Source organism: Hemicordylus capensis, chromosome 6 (assembly GCF_027244095.1).
Source record: "Hemicordylus capensis ecotype Gifberg chromosome 6, rHemCap1.1.pri, whole genome shotgun sequence".
In the NCBI taxonomy this organism is placed as follows: Eukaryota; Metazoa; Chordata; class Lepidosauria; order Squamata; family Cordylidae; genus Hemicordylus; species Hemicordylus capensis.
Genome location: NC_069662.1, coordinates 4,810,848 through 4,830,619, shown reverse-complemented (window position 1 = coordinate 4,830,619; position 19,772 = coordinate 4,810,848). Strand labels below are relative to the sequence as shown.

The window sequence follows — 19,772 nt, the reverse complement described above, 5'->3', positions numbered from 1 at the left end:
ATGGGGCCCAGCACCCTCCCATGGGTTGGCCAACCCATCAAGCCTTCCATAAATGCTTCTGAATCCTCCTGGCCCTCTGTAGGTCCTGGCATTGCTCTTCAGGTGGTGTGTCAAGACCCACAACTGGGTCATGCCTGCTGAGGAAAAACGTTAAAGTCCTCACAGAGTAGAGTGTGCTCTGGTGGTAAAGAGGTTCAGCCCAAGAGACATTAGCTGGAGAGCTTATCTTGAGTTCAAAAAACAAACAAAGCTTTATTAAGAAACTAAAACATATATGAGAGAGGCAGAACTACACACAAAAAACAGGCACTAGCCTTCAACAACAACCAGGGAGGCGCACAAACCCAGCACTTCCGTCCACAATTCATGATGGCTGGGGATACTGGGAGTTGCAGTCCAGCAATATCTGGAGTGCTGAAAGTTGCCTGTCCCTGAAACAGAGGGAGAAAGTGGCTTTCTAAGTCCCTTCCCAAAGGTTCGTGCACAGGTTGGGCATCGAACTGGTTTGGGGAAGGCACCATGTGTGTGCCAGCGCTGTGCACGGTTCTTGTGGAGAGCGCCGTCACAGCAGGAAGCTACATGGTGGAGAGCAGGAAGAACCTGCTCTCCTCCTTTTTAAAGATCCTGCTCACTGTTCCCTCCACCACATGGTGCTGAACCAGTTTGGATCTCGCCCGAACCGGTTCGACGCTGAACCTTGGTTCGTGCACATCGCTAACGACAACCAAAACAGTTCTGAAAGACTCTTAACTGACCAAGACAGACCTATTAACATCTCATCATGCCCCCAGTGGCCAGAAGAGGTTACTGCGGTGCTAAGAGCCATGCTTTAGAGTTCTCGGGTCTAATAATGCCCCTCCCCACCGTCTAAGGTGCCTCCTTTGCATTTGTTCTGTTCTTTGCAGGGGGTGGGTAGGAGGAGGTTGTTTTCTTTTAAGAGAAGAAAGAAGGAGAGAAGGAGAAAGAGAAAGGTGGCTGTGTATGGTCTAGCAAGTAAAAATGGGTCCCCATGTTGTAGCTGAGGCTAAGCGTGGGCTTTAGGTCTGAGAAAATTGAAGGCTCCCGGTTTCTGGCATGGTTACCATTCCTGAACAGGACACAGAGGCTGGCTGGCTGCCTGTTTCTGACTTGAGATTGCCAAGTCCTGACCTTGGGACGGCTCCTGTACCTTTAAGGGTGGCAGAGAACGGAGCCTTTCACCCAGTGCAGTTTTTCTCATCATGGAGCAGTGGTACCTGGAAAAGCCACAACCACCATGGGGTTTCCCCTTCTGTGTGACTCTCAAAGGTGCAGGGAGCTGGCCGTCCCTTGAGTCTGGCTGGTCTTGAACACCTCTATGCTCAGTCCAGCGTTTCAACTTTAGCCTCACCTCACATTTATCTTTCTGCCTCCGTCTGGCCTCCGTTTCCCTCCCATCCTTCTGTTCCTTCTTTTCTCAGGGCTCTGAAGTCGCTGAGCAGGTCCTGCACACGGTTAGCAAGTCTCATCACCTGGAGGAGCTGGTCCTGGACAACGCAGGGTTAAAAACGTGAGCCTCCGTTAGGATTTGAAAATCCTAGCGCCATTTGCCAGGTTTGGTGCTGTGGCAAGATTTGTGGAGAATTTTTCCATTTCCTTCCTATTAACCCGTTTCACTCCCAGTTTGGGTAGCAAACCTCAGAGTTGTGAACTGTGGGCCCCAAGAAAACAACCGGTGGCCTTTTTCATCTTTGGCAGCCCATTCTGGAACTTTCAGACTCCTTTAGTTTTAACGCTCCGGAAGCTGAGCTATATCTGAACTTACCCGAGATTCCCTGGCCGTGTGAATACTGCTAGTCCCCAATGGTGACTCTCTCTGTGGGTCTGCCTAACTGCCCTTCTCTCTCCCTGCAGAGACTTTGCTCTGAAGCTGGCCTGCGTTTTAGCGGAGAACCCAAACACCGCCCTCCATGCCCTCACGCTCTCCCACAACCCACTGGAGGACAAAGGTGCGGATTGGTTGGCTGGCACTGTCAGCTGGGGAAAGAAGCCCTCTGCTGCTGGGCCTCAGTGGTGGGTCACCTGCTTTGCATGACGAAGGTCCCAGGTTCCGTCCCTGGCAGCATCTCCAGGTAGAGGGGGTTGTGGCCTTGATCATGATCGGCTGTAGCCCAGGTAGTGATCCCAGGTTCAATCCCTGTTAGCATCTTCAGACAAGACAGCTGTCTGAAACCCTGGAGAACCTCTTCCAATCCATGCAGATCCTGGGTTCCCATCCTGTGGCCCTCCCACAGTTGCTGAACTCCAACTCCCATCATCCCCAGGGAGCTGGGGATGATGGGAGTTGTAGTTCAGCAACCACTGGAGGATCCACAGATTGGGGACCCCTGGTGTCGACCACACAGACACAGACTGACTGAAGGTCTGACTCTATGGCTGACATCCCGGCTACAGAAGTGCAACGAGCAAGGTTGCATTAGCGCCAGAAGGTGACGTGTCTGCAGTAAAATGGGGGATTTTCGGAAACCTGCTCTTGTGCAGAAGCTCCCTTTTTAAAATCGGAGGCGTGCCAGAGGGTGTGCCACTTTTGTGCAAGTGGAAGCACGCTTGCGGTGGTGCAACACTAGTTGGTCCAGCTCTGGACGTGGTGCAGGTTGCTAACGGGCTTGCACTGGCACAGCGTCCTTCCGCAAGGGCTTCGTTAGGGCGTCGGCCAGCAGCAGGCGGCTTCCTCTGCTCTTGTTACTGCTCACCCATCTGGCCTCTCTGCTCCTCCACAGGCCTCAGTGCCCTGAGCCAGCAGCTGCTGTGTTTCCCTAAAGGCCTCAGCAAACTTTGCCTTTCCAAGACCAGCATCACTGCTAAAGGTATGTTTATACCTCCCTGACTACAGGGAGCTGTGCGTTGCATACACACTGCTCCCTTTTTGTCCTCACAACACCCCTCTGAGGTAGGTTCATCTGAGAGAGTGTCTGACCTCGGGGGCAAATGGGCAGGACACAGAGGTTGTAGCAGGGAGAATTAGTGGGTGGCTGTTTCCACAGAACTATCCCAGAATCTCATAATCTCAGACTGGCCTGTGTTGTGCTAACATTCTGTTCCAAGCAGAGTGGAGTTCTCCCACTGGAATAAAGTATGCAAATCAACCAATTTGCACATATTTGATCTCCCCCCTCCTGACCCAAGTGCTTGTTTTGCTTCTGCTAGCCATGGGGAGGGGCAAAGAGCTTCAAGAGAAGCTCATGCTTTTTGAAACATATCCTCGTCCTCACATGTAAGAATTATTTCTTCTTTACACAAATGTTGGGATTCTGAGGAGGCTTGATCTTGTATCAGATAAAGTGTTTTGAGTCCTACACATCTGCCTGCTTGTAGCCCAAACATCAGTGTACTTAATTTCACTAACAAAATTTCAGTGAAATTTCACTGATGAAAGTTCAGGACAAAATTTCTAGTAGACTGGACTTTGTTTCAGGAGGATTTTTTTTTTTTAAATGTGAAATACTTTTGCGCTATTTTACATAAGAAAACATTGTCCTTATCTTTGTCATAGGCTCCCCTTGGCTCTCTCTCTATTTCTCAGCCTCCATTCCCTGTTCTATAAAAAGTATGTACATTTATACCCTGCCCTGATGAAAACCACAGGGGACTTACAACATGAAAGCACAACGTCAAAGGGATGGAATAAAGGCCAGGCTGTGGTCCCTTTAATAATAATATAGTACAGAGAATTTTGCCGTGTGCAGCTTCTCAGGTTACAGTGCAGCCGGGGTGTGAAAAGTAGCTCCGGCCCAAGCGCTCTCTTCTACACAGCGGCTAATGGCACAGAAGCCACGTCCTTCTTTGCATCTCTGCCACCCTTAAAAATAAGCAGGACTTTTCTTCACAGAGGTGTTGTAAATGAAGAAAAGAAGGCCAAACATTTAGAGAGCTGCATAAAAGATTGGTGGGTGCTGATGGGCGTCTCTTCCTTTCCCCAGGACTTGCCATTCTGTGCCAGACCTTCAGTGCCAACCCGGCCTTCACCAGTTCCCTCCGCCATCTTGACTTAAGCAAGAATCCCGGCCTGCTGGGGTCTGATGAGGCCAACGTGAGTGCTTCCACTTCATGAAGATGCCTTCTTCAGCTGAGAAGTGTACCTTGGGGCCTGGTTGCACAGTTGTTAAAGACACCAGAGCCCTGACAAGAAAAGAAAATGGCCTCCATACACACTGGCTGCTGAGTCAAATGGGCCATTGGCTTCAGGGGTGGCGCGAAGTATCGTGGCCCCTCAGGCAAGGAGCCAAAGGGCGCCTTGCCCCGTGACCCTGACTGGGGCCTGCCTCCTTTCAAATCTGGCCCTTGCAAGCTTTGAGAAAGGCGCGGGAGGCAGGGAGGAGGGAAGGTTGCCAGCTGCCTCTTCTTCTTCCCTTGTGCTTCTTGCCGGCTTTGCAAGGAGTGTGAGGAGAGTCACTCCTCGCAGAGCTTGCCAGGGTCAGATCAGTCCTGAAGAACTACTTTGATGGCGGTGGCAGGGGGTGCCCGAATAATCTGCCACCTGAGGTGACCATCTCACCTCGCCTCATGGAAAGGCCTCATGGAGATACTTGTGAACAGAGGCCTCTCTGCTACAGAGAGAGCAGCCAACGGCCCATGCATCAGTGCCCTCTCCGGGCCTAGGGCGGTTATTCCCATTCCCTGTAAGGCCTCTTTGTTGACCGCTTTCCTTCTCCTTTCTCCCAACAGGGTTTCTATTCATTCCTGGCCCAGCCAAATGCACTGGTTCACCTGGACCTGTCCTCCGCAGACTGTGCAGTGGATGCAGTAAGGTTTTAAGAGAGCCACACTCCACTCTGGGGCGGTGGGTGGGGAGCGCTGTGGGCAACATACCACGTCACAGGGATAAATGTGGCGACGCTGGTTGTGGCCTGAGCTTTAGCGGGTGGGTCAGTCGTTCACTCGTTTGCTATGGGTCTGTCTGTCTATCTGTCCCTATAGTTGTTCGGGGCACTGTTGCACGGCTGTTGCCCACGGCTTAGCTACCTCAACCTTGCACGAAACACCTTCTCCAACCGGTAAGGGACTGGCTTCTCTCTTGCTCGTATCTCCACCTCAGCACCTCCTTCTGAGAGGCCTTGCTGCTGGTCAATCTTCTCGATGCTCAAGAAAAATGGTGGTGATGGTATTTTTCTTACGTTGTCTCCCTCTGCAGGAAAGGAAAGGGATTACAACCCTCCCTCAAACAATTCTTCTGTAGCGCCTATTCCCTCAGCTATGTAAACCTGTCGGGCATCAAAATGCCTGTGGAGGCATTAAGGTACATGTATGTGTATCCTGTGGTGCTGGTGGGGATAATCTTGGTGATGAAATAGAGAGATTCCAAGTGGGTCCCTGTTTTAATTTCTGAAATGTTTGAGGATATCCAATTTGTTTGCCATTTATTCTCCCAACGTCTGTCACAGCCCCCTCCCCAGTAATATTGGTAAAATTTTGTTTAGCTTGTGGATATTCTGGCAAAATACGGTGAGAAAAAGACCAACTGGGTGGACTTCACTAGCCTTGTGTTTTACAAGTGTACAGATGTCTGTACACACGAACATATTTTTTGTGTGAATGACTGTACCCGCTCTCATTTAAAAAGTGAACCTGGGTGCATGCCCTTCAAATGCATGGTGCAGATAGCTGTGCCTGAGTTCAACGTAATGTATCAATAACTCTACCTGTGTGCACTGTAAGAGTGTTGAACATAATGCTCGAACAGGGCTATTGTGTTAAGAGAATGGTTGCTTGAACTGCCCCAGTGGCCATGCTGACTTCCTCTCTGCTAAGCCTGGGAGTTGTCGTTCTGTAGGATAGTGGGCTAGTGATATTTTAAGGCAGAACTTTCAGCACACACCTTGCAAAATGACAATTTCCAGAGTTCTTTGAGGGTGGTCAGGGCCACCATGGCTGGAATGAAACGGATCGAAGTTTTGCATTTCTGCACTGTGGTGCCCAGGGGGAGAGGGCACCATCAGGCACCAGTTTCTGAGGTACTGGTGTGTGAAGAAGGACATGTTATATTTTGTGTGAAGGAGTCCGTTCCAGAAATATCACGGCCATTTCAAGAACAGGGGCAGGCTTCTTTGGGAATAAGGTCCAGCCGTGACATTTAGGGGAAATAAAATGGTGGACAAGGCCTAAGGAGATTTCATTCTCTTTCTAATCAGATTCCCTTTTCTTATTTTCCTCACTCAGGTCTCTTTTCCAGGGTCTGTCAGCCAATACCCACCTCAGCGAACTCCACATGGACTTGAGTGGATGTGAGGTAATGGGATAGGGGCGGTGATGTCACAACCCTATTGTGTAGATTAGCCTTCCATCTGTCTGTCCACCTGCATATCTGTTTGGGTGTTGGCCAGGCGATTCATCTATCCTGCCATCCATTTTCTAGCAGGATCATTGTTGAGACCAACCAGAGGCCCCCTAAAACAGCCTCTGCATAGTGGCAACTCTGTGTGGCGGCCATTTTGTGTACACGTGCCCAGGTGAAGCAATGTTAGATACTCAACAGAGTTCAAATCTCTGGTCACTGGGTGGGGTGGGGTCAATCTTCCTTTTGCTCTTGGTTCCTCAACTCTGAAATGGGGACAATAATAAGCCATTTGCACCTTTAAGAGTGCTTTAAAAATAATTCAAACTGGAGTGCCATGAGAGTTGCGCAAAGGTTAAAGCAGGTGACATTGAACTCTACTGTGGCTCCCACTTAATGTTTTTTGGCCGCGGTTGGTGCCCTCTATGTCCTTATATATTGCTTAGGTATTAGTGAGATAAGAAAGGCAACTGTTGCGAGGAACTTAGACTGACAGAAGGATATCTATAGATGTGGCCTGTAGGGTCAGTTCGAAGTTAACTGCTGAGGAAGAGCCTGGCAGAAAAGAACTTGGACAGAAATTGTAACTGGTTGTGTTTTGAACTGTGTGTTTCTTTGAAAGGACCATCATTTGTTTTGCTTGTGTTTGTTCTGAAACAACAAATCCTCTTTATTCTAAAAATATTTGGACTTTCCCTGTTGGTGCCACCAGAGGCATAGCAAGGTTGGAGTGGGCTCAGAGACAAGATTTTAAAATGCCCCCCCACCCCCACTGAAGCTCCGCTCATGAAGTAAAAAAATCTTAAAGGAGGCTGAATAGTGGTAACAAAAAGCATAGTAATATATGCTTTTTATATATATAACCTATGTGCCACAATAGAACATCTTCCTAAATTATTTTTTTAAAGGTTTTGTAAATTCTGGACGATGCAAGTCATTTAATGGTACTAGAGAAAGACCTGCTGTGCTGGTAGCTCCAGGCCTTAACACCCACATCAATTTCGGAGAATGAATACAACTGAAGGAAGCCCGGGCGGGGAGTCAGTCATGTGACTTGCCTCTGGGGGGCCCCTCAAGGCAGTGGGCCCCCAGACAACTGTCTCCCCTTGCCCTATTATAGTTAGGCCCCTGGGTGCCACACCCCATGTCTAAAGAATCCCTCCACTATCAAGGGCAATAGCTATTAAATGAGAGCACAACTGGAGATCAATGTTGGCAGTGGGTACAGGAACCATCACACCCTCCAAGTGGTCTTCAGCTATTTGAAGCAGGATATAAGACCTGGCTGGGGACTTAGACCCCTATCCTCCTTCCCCTCTGCCTATCCTGATTTTTCCCAGAGAGAGGCCCAGGAGGAGGAAGGGACTGAGCCTCCACTATCTGGCAGGATGAGGCCTTCCCTCTCCCAACACCTTGGGAGCAGTTGATACTGAGCTATTTATGAAGTAGTTGCTCCAAAGTTTCCAGCATGGCTCTGTGGTCGCCAGGAGTCAACACCAACTCAACGGCACAACTTTACCTTTACTTTAGAGCCACCTAATGGTGCAGTGGAGAAACAACCTGCCTAGAGAGCAGGAGGTTGCTGGTTCAAATTCCAGCTGGTGTGTTTCCCAGAATATGGGAAACTCCTATATCGGGCAGCAGCGATATAGGAAGGTGCTGAAAGGCATCATCTCATACTGAGCGGGAGATGGCAATGGTACACCCCTCCTGTATTCTACCAAGAAAACCACAGGGCTCTGTGGTCGCCAGGAGTCGACACCAACCGGACGGCACAACCTTTCCTTTTCTAGTAGTAGTAATAAAAAAATAAATTAATAAGCCTCTTCCCATTATCTTTCACCCATTCCTTCTTGCTTAGTATTCAATCTCCTTCTCTCTCTCTCGCTCTTTCCTCCCCCTCAGCTGCGCTCTCCCGGGGCTCAGGTACTTCAGGAGCAGTTGTCTGGAATAAGCGCCTTGAGTAGTCTAGACCTTTCCGACAACGGTGAGTCTGCGTGTTTTCCGTCCACCCTTTAGACTTGGTGGCTGCATTTCATTATTCTTCCACTGTCTTCTCCTTGCTGCAGGCTTTGACGTAGACCTGTTGAGCCTAGTCCCAGCCCTGGGCAAGAACAAGTCCCTGAAGCACCTCTGGTTGGGCAAGAACTTCAACGTCAAATCTCGGTGGGTGCCTCCCCCCCTCCAATCCCTCTGTTGTGCCATCTTGAGCCACCATTCATGGCTAAGGCCTCCAACTCACACTCCAAAGAGGGTATAGCTGGAAAACAATATGTGGGCCAGAATACCAATAACTAAAATGAATGTTAACCAAGTCCAATTAAACGATCACACCTCTGCTTCCTGTACGTCATCCCTGTATCTGAGGAAAGCAGTAGAGTTGGCAGTGGATAGAGGTCTAAGAAGGTCATCTTATCCACAAACTAGTTTAATGGTCATGGCTTCCCTGAGGGAATCCTGGGAATTGTAATTTGAAGGATGATTCGTGGAGGATAGGTCTGTTGAATCATGGAGGACAGGTCTGTTAATGGCTATTACTCATGGAGCCCCCCTATTCAGTGGCAGCAAGTCTCTGGTTACCAGTTGCCAGAGAATAGCAGTTGGGGAAGACTCTTGCCTTTGTCCCCTGTTTGTGGGTGTCTTGGAGGCATCAGGTTGGCTTCTGTGCAGAGCAGAATGCTGGACTCACTGGGCCTCCGCTCTGATCCAGCAGGGCTTTTCTTGTGTCCTTCGGGCACTTGGATGGTTAGAGAACACTGACATCTCCTGAGCTAGACTTCCCAAGGTGACACAAAGGGGCCGATAGGGTTCCGCCTGGGCCTATAAATCTTCAGACCCTGGCCTGGCTCCTTACTCTGAACAACCCATCACTTGAAGAACAAAGCTGGTCTCAGAAAGGTCATACTCTCCTGCTCAGATCACAAGGCCATATTCATCTCCAGATTGCAAGCCCTGGAACTGGAATAGCCATTTGAAATGTGCATGTCTAAATCTAACATATTAGAATTTAAGGACCGGCTTTAAAGTACCCATAATGTTGTTCTTCTGTTCCCCTTGATCCTCAACATGATCTATTCCTTGCTATCCCTTTCCAGAACTTTGGAGGAAATCCTTCAAAAGATGGTGCAGCTCATTCAAGAGGAAGAGTGTGTAAGTCCTGTGTCGCGTGAGACAAACTATATTGGGAACATGTCTGTGTGTCTGTGTGTGAGAGGGAGGGAGCGAGCGAGAGGATGGATGTATTTTTTCTCGTAGGACTAATGGCAAATCCCTCCTGTGGGGGGAGATTTAGAAAGGGAAATAATAATAATAATAGTAATAATGGGAACAGCCTATATTCTGCGATGATATCTATAACAACAGCAACAACATTGACAATAAAATTCAGCCATCCCAGGTCCTTGGGAAGGACTCGATGTCTGGATAAAACAAACCAGTCAATAACATCTGTCTGACTGTGTTAATAAATAATAATAATTTCTTGTTTGCACAGACTGGTGTTATTGACTGGTTTGTTTTATCCAGACATCGAGTCCTTCCCAAGGACCTGGGATGCCAGGATTTTGTTATCAATATTGTTGCTGTTGTTATTATTATAGATATCATCTCAGAATATAGGCTGTTCCCAGTAAAGTTGCTTTTTGTAATTGGCTGGTGGTGATTTCTGTGGCCCCATGGTGTTGAGGTGCTCTTCAAGGTGTTTTGGAATTGCACCTAGGGCGCCAATTACCACTGGGATTATTTTGGTCTTCTTCTGCCACAGCCTTTCAATTTCAGTTTGTAGATCTTTGCATTTGGTGATTTTTTTCTATTTCTTTTTCTTCTATTCTGATGTCACTTGGTTGCTATGTTGCTATGACATATGCTAACTTGGCAAAGAGGCACCTTTTTAACGTGGTGATTCTCTTTATTTAGCAGGGGGAGAGTAACTGGCCCTATCCACCCCCACCCTAAACTAAAAAGCCCCAGGTGTTGTAGTCTTGCCTCATAAGAATGGTGCTCTAGGCTCCTGATCATCTTGGTTGTCCTCTTCTGCACCTTTTCCAGTTCTACAATGTCCTTTTTAAGATGTGGTGACCAGAATTGTATGCAGTACTCCAAGTGTGGTCGCACCATAGTTTTGTATAAGGGCATTATAATATTAGTCGTTTTATTTTCAGTCCCCTTCCTAGTGATCCCTAGCATGGAATTGGCCTTTTTCACAGCTGCCGCGCATTGAGTCGACACTTTCAACGACCCCAAGATCCCTCTCCTGGTCAGTCACCGACAGCTCAGATCCCATCAGCGTATACTTGAAGTTGGGGTTTTTTGTCCCAATGTGCATCACCTTACACTTGCTAACATTGAACCGCATTTGCCACTTTGTCACCCACTCCCTCAGTCTGGAGAGATCCTTTTGGAGCTCCTCACAATCCATTTTGGATTTCACTACCCGGAAGAGTTTGTTGTCATCTGCAAATTTGGCCACCTCGCTGCTTACCCTTGCTTCTAGATCATTTATGAATAAATTAAAAAGCACCGGTCCCAGTACAGATCCCTGGGGGACCCCACTTCTTACTTTCCTCCATTGTGAAAACTCTCCGTTTATACCTACCCTCTGTTTCCTGTCTTTCAACCAGTTAGCAATCCACACATGTACTTTTCCCCTTATCCCATTACCGCTAAGTTTCCTCAGGAGTCTTTGATGAGGAACTTTGTCAAAAGCTTTTTGGAAGTCCAGGTATACTATGTCAAGTGGATCACCTTGATCCACACACTTGTTGACTCTCTCGCATAACTCCAGAAGGTTGGTGAGGCAAGATTTACCTTTGCGGAAGCCATGCTGGCTCACTCCCAGCAGGACCTGTTCTTCTAGGTGCTTTACAATTTTATCCTTGAGGATGCTTTCCATCAATTTGCCTGGAACGGACGTCAGGCTAACCGGCCTGTAATTTCCTGGATCGCCTCTGGACCCCTTTTGAAAATCAGTGTAACATTTGCTACTCTCCAGTCCTCTGGTACAGAGCCCGATTTCAGGGATAAGTTATACAGTATATATCATTTTCTGCTTGGTTCTTTACTTGTTCTTTCTGGTAGGCCTGCTTTGTTTCATTGGTGTTTAATAGTTTCTCATTATTGGCATTTAAAATGCATTATTATTATTATTATTAATTCAATTTTATACCGCCCTTCCAAAGATGGCTCAGGGCAGTTTACACAGAGAAATAACAAATAAATATGTTGGATCCTTGTTCCCAAAGGACTCACAATCTAAAAAGAAACACAAGATAGACACCAGCAACAGCCACTGGAGGGATGCTGTGCTGGGGGTGGAGAGGGCCAGTTACTCTCCCCTTGCTAAATAAAGAGACTCACTACGTCAAAAGGTGCCTCTTTGCCCAGTTAGCAGGGGTTGCGGGAAAGAGTTCCATTGGAACACAGGAAGCTGCCTTTTACTGAGTCATACCCTTGGTCTGTCTAGCTCAGCATTGTCTGCACTGACTGGCAGTGGCTGGCCAGGGTCTAAGACAGGAGTCTTTCCCGTTCCTACCTGGAAATACTGCCAGGAACGGAACCTGGAATTTTCTGCCAGCAAAGCTCCTGCTCTACCATTAAGCTGTGCCCGCACCCCCTCAAGTTTATGAAGCTGCCTTATCCAGTGCGGGGCCACTGATCTCTCCAGCTCGGTCTTGCCTAGGGCTAGTGCATGGCTGGTCTAGGAACTGCACAAGAAGCAAGTGTGCGAAAGGGCCAGGACCGAGCCGGTGACTGAGAGAGGGGACTGTGCTTTGTTGAGCCTGAAGAGCGAACCTCTTTTCCTGTCTCCTGCCCGAAGTCCCTGCAGTCTTTCTCTGTAGCCGATTCCCGGCTGAAAACCCGCACCAGCATCCTCATCAATGCGCTGGGCAGCAACACGTGCTTGACTAAGGTGGACCTGAGTGGGAACTGCATGGAAGACATCGGAGCCAAGATGCTGTCCAAAGCCTTGCAGATCAACAGCACACTGCGGTAGGAGAGCTACTGCTGGTGGGATATCCCTTCCTGGTTGTTTAGCGCAGGGGTCCCCAGATGGTGTTGGACTACAACTCCCATATCATACCCAGCCACAGTGGCCTTTGCATAGGGATGATGGGAGTTGTAGTCCAAAAAAATATATATATCTGGGGACCCAAGATCGGGAACTCCTGGTTTTGTCTGTATTATGCAGCAGTGTACCTGTTCCTGAATGTGGAGGTTCAGTTTCAAGGAGCGTTACGGTAAGGCCTGCCCTGTCTAGAAGAAGATTAACTCTCCTTAATGTCACAGAAGCTACTTCTGATGCGAGGTACGGATTTTATAGGCAGCGTTTGCAAAGGGGTGACCTCAGCTGCCTCTCTTTGCTTCGCAGGAGTATATCCTGGGACAGGAACAATACGACGGCCCAGGGCTTCCAGGACATTGCCCGAGCTTTGGAGAAGTGAGTGACCTGGGTGGCTGTGGGCTGCCATGGAGAAGGGCCTCTCTAGGGATATGATCACCACCAACGGTGCTTCTTAGGCTAGTTTGGGCTGGCAAAAAAGCCATATTTTTGTTTCGTGTTTTTTTTTTTTAAATCAGTCATGAGGCTGACTGGCTACTTGGGCTGATGAACTGTTGGGCAGAAAAATAGGAAGAGTCCTGACCAAAGCTCTATCTAGTCCGGGCCTGCTCAACTTTGGCCCCCCTGCCCTCCCATAATCCCTGGCTATTGGCCATTGTGGCTGGGGATTGTGGGGATTGTAGTCCCAAAACAGCAGCCACCTAATGGCGCAGCAGGGAAATGACTTGGCTAGTGAGCAAGAGGTTGCCGGTTCGAATCCCTGTGGGTATGTTTCCAGAAACACCTAGATCGGGCAGCAGCAATACAGGAAGGAACTGAAAGGCATCATCTCACACTGCGCAGGAGGCGGCAATTGTAAACCCCTCCTGTATTCTACCAAAGACAACCACAGGGCTCTGTGGGTGCCAGGAGACGACACCGACCCGAGGGCACAACATAAAGAGGTCCCAAAACAGCTGGGGGGCCAATGTTGAGCAGGCCTGATCTCGTCCAGCCTCCTCTTCCCCACAGTGGCCAGCTCCCAAGCAGGACTTGATAGCTTCCCCATCTGCCACTGCACATTTGTGCACATAAGACGTCATCTGGGCCTTCAGTTTCGCTGGCAAAAGCCTTAGCCGTGGGAGTGCTCTGTGGGTCTCCTACAGGGCCTCTCCGTTCCATGTCTTCTTCTGCAGCAACTACACCCTCAAGTTCATGTCCTTCCCCATGAGCGACATCACCGCGGCCTACCGCAACGCCCCCGAGAGAACGGATGAGGTGTGGCAAAAGGTGAGTCTTGCCCATACATACCTGCTCCTCTGCTGGCACCGAGAAGTGATGCGAATTCAATGCATAATAATCTGAAAATGAATATTATTAATTACTTCAGGGGGGCTCGCAGACTTGGGCCCCCAGAGGTTGCTGGACTGCAACTACCGCTGAAGGCCATGGGGGCTGGAGATGACGGGGCATTGTACTCCAGCAACCTCTGGGGACCCACACTTGAGAACCCCTGGTTTATTTATCTAATACCCCACCCTTCCGCCAAGGAACTTAGGGTAGTGCCCGTGAGTCCTTCTCCCTTTGCATTCTCACAACAACCCTGTGAGGTAGGTCCGGCTGACTCTTTTCTCCCCCACCTTTCTTCACCGCAGATCCAGTGGTGCCTTCTCAGAAACAACCACTCGCAAAAGTATCCGCAGGAGCAGGCCTTCCGCCTCCACCAAGGAATCGTCACCAATAGCGCCGAGCAAGTAAACGTTCCCATCTCCCTGTACAACCCACCCCCTCCGTCCACATGCATCTCCGGCTGCCCGAACTCTGGTGGCTCTGCCAGGCCCCTCTCCTCTCCTCTCACTGGTGGAAAGAATGTGGGGCGGCACAGAATTCCAGATGGGAGGTGTGGTTTTCTGCCACTGCTTTGGCTGTGATTGGTTGACCGGTGGCAGAGGGGAGGGGACTCCAGGACTTGCACTCCGCTTCATGGGGCAGGGGTTAATGGCTCTGTGTCCTGCCTCTCCCTAGATGATGAGCCGCCTGTGTGTGAGAGTCCAAGAAGAAGTGCGGGTGCTGAGAACCTGTTCAGCAGACACCGTCCAGGAGGAGGTGCTGTATGCCCGGGAACTTATGAAAGAAGCCAAGAATTCACGAGCGGTAAGAGAGAACTTCCTTTTTGCTTCTCACACATTCTCCATCTCCTAACATCATCATCATCATCATCATCATCATCCTTTACAGTCATAGACCAGCATTAAAAAAAACACACCAAAAACGTGTTAAAGAATATGAGTAAATAAAAGTGGAAATAGAAGGTGGTTGCATATATGATGATGCATATTAACATTAAAATAACTAATAATACTAAGAATGTATGAAGGTGATTACATGTTAAAAAATACGAGTACTAAAAAAGCTAAAAGCACTAAAATACTAAAAATGAAAATGAATGAAATAATAATAATACTATTACTATTATATTTAAAAATCATAAAATGCATAAAATATATTATTATTATTATTACATTTATATCCCACTCTTCCTCCAAGGAGCCCAGAGCGGTGTACTACATACTTGAGTTTCTCTTTCAAAACAACCCTGTGAAGTAGGTTAGGCTGAGAGAGACGTGACTGGCCCAGAGTCACCCAGCTAGTTTCATGGCTGAATGGGGATTTGAACTCAGGTCTCCCTGGTCCTAGTCCAGCACTCTAACCACTACACCACGCTGGCTCTCTATTAAAAAGGGGATCTCCTAATATGCCTTTCTCTGCCCCCATTATGTGTGGCCAGACATGTATTTTATTTATTTATTTTAACATGTATGTCTTGCTCTTCCTCCAAGAAGCCCAGAGCAGTGTACATGGTCATACTTATCCTCACAACAACCCGGTGAAGTAGGTTAGGTTGAGGGATAATTGACTGGCCCAGAGTCACCCAGTGAGTTTCATGGCTGTTCTAGGATTTGAACTCGGGTCTCCCCAGTCCTAGTCCAACACTCTAACCACTACACCACCCTGGCTGGCTGTTGTCTTCTATATTGTCTTCTGCACATCAGCACGTTTTCCAGATTCGCTCCTCAAAGGTAGCAAAGTGCTTCCGTTCAGGCAAGTCGCATTTGAAACATAAACAGCAGGGGGAGCAGTCTCGCGGAAATGAACAACCCGAAAAAACAGCAACCTTTATACACTGGATACATGATGTCATGGCACTATATCGCAGCGATTAAATTGGAAACAAGGCATCGGAAATGTGAACGGCACCCTGCTGTCAGCGTAGGGACTGTGGTGTCACAGCACAGGAAGTGTGGAAGCACACTTCCGACATCTGCCGTGAGCCCGTTGCAGGGTGTAATCTGGAAAGCGCCCTCTGCAGCTTGTCACCCAACTTGATTTGAGATGATACAGAGATGGACATAGGAATTTGCCTGATACTGAGGCTGGCCATTTAGCTCAGAGTTGTCATTCATTCATTTGTCACATGTATATATACTGCCCTATACAAAATCTCAGGGCAGTTTACAATCCAATCAAACCAGAACCTAAAGATCATATAAACAGATTAAAATTACCATAAATAAAGCCTAAACTAAAAGCCTGATAAAACAGATGTGTTTTCAAACGTCGTTTAAAAACAACTGGAGATGGGGAGATTCTGATTTCATGTGGGAGTGTGTTCCAGGGACTCAGGGTAATCCTAAGGAAGGCCTGGTTTTGGGTCGCCACCAAGCGAGCCGGTGGCAACTGCAACTGGACCTCCCCTGATGATCTTAAGGGCGACGGGGTTCATGAAGAAGAAGGCGCTCTCTGAGGGGCCTCAGGCAGAGAGAGATCTTTCCCAGCTGTGCTGCCTGCGATATTTTTAACTGGAGATGCTACCAAGGACTGAACCCAGGACATTCTGCATGCCATGCAAGTGGACTTCCTATTGAGCGATGTCCCTTTAGGCAAATGGGCAGTCTTTTTAGCCCAGTATTAGCCCTGTGGCTGTCAGTAACTCCCAATGCTCTCAGGCAAGAATCTTTCCCCACCCTGATATTGAGATACTTCTAACTCGAGGTGCTTGGGACTGAATCTGGGGCCTTCTGCATATCAAGCATACATTCTGCCACTACAGCACAGTCCCCTTCCCAAGGCAGAGGCTAAACCCTGGCAAGATGTCAACAACAGTGAAGAGTGCTTCTCCCTCAGAAGAGGGTTGTAACCGTCAGTCGTATGGGTTGTCTCGACCTCCTGATCTAGACAGGGATAGGAGGGAGGCGCAATCCCTTCAACCCCCATTTTTGGCCCTGTCTCGCTCCTACAGGTTGCTGAAAATGTTTGCTCCATGCAGTTTTCCTTTTATCAAAGGTCTTTGGCCTTATTGTCTCCCTTCCCCGCGCCTCTCTCTGTGTTGGCTTGTGATAGTCAGGGGGAACCAGGGAGACAGCTGCACGATCGAGAATCTGCAGACGGCTTCCACTGCAGCACTTCACGGCTCTTCCGACATGGCCGCTAGTGCCCCACGCAGTGAAAGAGAGGTTCCCCCTCTCTTTCAGAGGATTTGACTTCTCAATCTGTCTGTCAGGCCGAATGGGTATCGGCGACCTCTCCCACCACCGACATTCGAAAAAAGAAAGCCACGAAAACAAAGGACGCAGCGAGGAAGAAGGCGGGAAGCCACAAAAGGAAGACCCCAGGCCGGGGGACTTGCTGGCAAAAGGGGGGGTGGGTGTCTCAGCTGTAGATGAGGGCCAGAGCTCACGAGGGGCCACACTGAGAGGTCAGATGGACAGCCATGGGGCCAGGGAGCAATAGCGCCCCAGCGAAGGTCCGGCTGCCAAACATCCTCACCCTTCAAGGGCAGTCCAGCATGAAGGAGGTGACTGGGGTGGGGGATGATATTCACCCCAATTTTGTGGCCTTATTCTGTCGAGTTATGGCTGAGGAGCTCCAAAACTACCCTGGCCTCAGGTTCTTGCTCTTGCCCTGATTCCTGCCATTTCCCCTGCAGTGCTCACAATGGGTGCAGGGAATATCTTGGAGGATAGGGGGAACAACGAGGACGGCAGGGCCCCATTCCTACGCAGTTCTGATGATATTATTATTTTATTAATTCGATTTCTATACCACCCTTCCAAAAATGGTACCTCCTCCAGTGGGGATAATCGTGACCCACCCGTTCTCTCTCCACACAGGTCCCCAGTTCCAGCACTTCCTGCAGTGCCCCCATTGCCGGCCAAGCCCGACTCTGATTCTTTGGCAGAGCCGGACTCCAGCCGGGCCCTTCCTAGCCTGCATCCTATCGGCTGTTTAATCACACTGATTTCCTGGTCCTTCTCCATAAGGCTCGCAAAAGCCTCCACTTAGAAGGAGCTATTCAGCCAGTGCCTGAACAACCGGAGGGGGATCCTGACGTCCTCCCATCCCTGCAGGCACCAGAAGTGTCAGTTCCATGCCCAAGGCTGTTTTTAAATGTTATTCAGGCGGAGTGGGACAGACCTGCAGAAAGTAAGGGGCCTCCCCCTACGCTTAGGCGATTCTACACTTCAACCAAGCCAATGATGGAAAAGCGAAAGGTGCCCCCCATAGATGCAGAGGTGGCTGCCTTAGTGACGGGGGCCGTGCTCCCCAGGGATGAGGATGAGATCCTTAGAAATCAGGAGGATAAGAAATGCGACACTGCCTTGCACAGGCCACATGAGGCTACAGCCCTTTCGATGGGAGCCTCTATGACCAACTCCATATTCGCCAGGGCATCTATTTTGTGAGTGAAGGAATTATTGCCACTTGTTCCACCTGAGCTCCCTAAGTTATGCCAGGGGTTAAGCAAGTTGGGCAAGGCGGTGGCCTTTATGGCTGATTCTTCATTGGACGCCACCCAGCTGTCTGCTAGGACGCTAGCCTCGGACATTTACCATTCATAGGATGCTATGGTTAAAGAACTGGAAGGTCGATCAAAAGTCTAGGAGCAAACTATAGCCAACTCGGCCTTTCAAGGTCGGAAATTGTTTGGTGAGGCTTTAGAGCCCATTTTAATAGAGACAAAGGATAAAAAGAAGGCTATGCCCACTGCTACCCAGAAGGAAAAGCGCACTCCAGGGGGTTCCAGCCAACTTTTCGGCCCTGGCAAAGTAGGCAGGACGGGTTTGCCTGGTCCAAACCAAAAATTTCCTTTCAAGACAATGCGTCTCACAAGCCCCAGCAGGCCGGCTAGTCCAGCAAGCCGGGCTTCAAGCGAAACTCCAACCAATGACTCTCCTCAGGTGCGGTCTCCACACCCTACACAGGTGGGGGGCAGGTTGCAGGCATCGGCGCATGTTTGGCGGTTGACGTGCAAGGATGCCTGAGTCCTCCAGACTGTCTCTCAGGGTTACTCCTTGGAACTCACTTCCCAGCCCCCAAATCAATTCCTTCCCTCTCTGAGGTCACACAGGAGAGCCAAGCATTCGCTGATGCCGGGGGCCATATGCCACTTGCTGCAGATTCAAGCCATTGAACCTGTGGCTATGGAAGAAAAGGGGCTGAGGGTTTACTCAATCCTGTTTCTAGTTTCCAAAAAGAACGGGGAATGGAGGGCCGTCCTGGATCTCAAATTGGTCAACAAGTTCCTGAGAAAAAAAGGGATTCAGGATGGATACCCTCTGATCTATCTTGATGGCCATTCAAGAGGGAGATTTCCTGTCCTTGGTAGACTTACCTCCATGTGCCTATCCACCCCCAGGACAGGCGTTTTCTTCGCTTTTCCTACTGCAGTGTCCACTACCAGTATCGGGTGTTCCCTTTCACTCTGCTGGCTGCACCATGAGTGTTGACCAAGACCATGGTGGCACATGTGGTGCACTTGAGGACCAAGGGGGTTCACCTTAACCCTTGCTAGACGATCTGTTGATCAGGTCTCAGTCGGTCCAGAAGAGCCTATGGAGTTTGTTTGTTTGTTTATTGGATTTATATACAGCCCTTCCAAAATGGCTCAGGGCGGTTTACAAATTAAAACAAACCACTAAAACAATAAAGATATTCAGATCACTCTCTCGGTGATCAGGTCCCACAGCTCTGTAGTCAATGTCCAGAAGAGCTCCCTGCAGCCCAGCACCAGGATCCTGTATCTGGGGGTGGTTATCGACACAATTCGGTGGGGGGGAGTTCCCTTCCTCCCAACTGCAGGAAGAAACAAATGCCAGGCGCTGATTCAGCAGCCCAGGGCCAACATTTTTTACCTCAGCCAACTACAGGGGATAATGATCTCTGCCATAAGGATAGTTCCATGGGGACGCATCCACACATGGCAACTCCAGTGGTTCCTTCTACCATGGCAGGATCAGGCCAGGGAACGGTCCAGACTCAAAGTCACCCTGCCAGGACGCGTACTGCTTTCATTCAGGTGGTGGACATCATCGGCCATGCTCAGGGGTGTCATGTTCATCCTAGTCACTCATGTCCAGGTCACAACCAATGCCAGCCTGCAGGGCT

At 49.2% G+C, this 19,772-nt stretch overlaps 1 protein-coding gene and 1 long non-coding RNA gene across 9 annotated transcripts in view; one reads left to right on the top strand and one right to left on the bottom strand.

Moving 5' to 3' along the window:
* Positions 1-19,772, top strand: part of CARMIL3 (capping protein regulator and myosin 1 linker 3) — a 70,768-nt gene that overhangs the window by 32,821 nt on the left and 18,175 nt on the right. For all 8 annotated transcript variants that reach the window (XM_053265202.1, XM_053265200.1, XM_053265203.1 and 5 more), the window contains 16 exons: positions 1,440-1,528; positions 1,873-1,967; positions 2,739-2,825; positions 3,939-4,048; positions 4,684-4,761; positions 4,936-5,012; positions 5,150-5,254; positions 6,175-6,244; positions 8,195-8,276; positions 8,359-8,455; positions 9,385-9,439; positions 12,105-12,277; positions 12,657-12,725; positions 13,523-13,616; positions 13,982-14,080; positions 14,352-14,480. In XM_053265202.1, the coding sequence (XP_053121177.1) occupies positions 1,440-1,528; positions 1,873-1,967; positions 2,739-2,825; positions 3,939-4,048; positions 4,684-4,761; positions 4,936-5,012; positions 5,150-5,254; positions 6,175-6,244; positions 8,195-8,276; positions 8,359-8,455; positions 9,385-9,439; positions 12,105-12,277; positions 12,657-12,725; positions 13,523-13,616; positions 13,982-14,080; positions 14,352-14,480 (1,509 nt within the window). The remainder of the gene's footprint in view (positions 1-1,439; positions 1,529-1,872; positions 1,968-2,738; positions 2,826-3,938; positions 4,049-4,683; positions 4,762-4,935; positions 5,013-5,149; positions 5,255-6,174; positions 6,245-8,194; positions 8,277-8,358; positions 8,456-9,384; positions 9,440-12,104; positions 12,278-12,656; positions 12,726-13,522; positions 13,617-13,981; positions 14,081-14,351; positions 14,481-19,772) is intronic.
* On the bottom strand, positions 233-14,159 carry LOC128331605 (uncharacterized). Its single transcript, XR_008310366.1, has 5 exons — positions 13,967-14,159; positions 13,638-13,687; positions 4,981-5,143; positions 1,370-1,505; positions 233-431 (listed from the first exon to the last, which is right to left on the bottom strand). It is a non-coding gene; the product is annotated as an uncharacterized LOC128331605 (long non-coding RNA).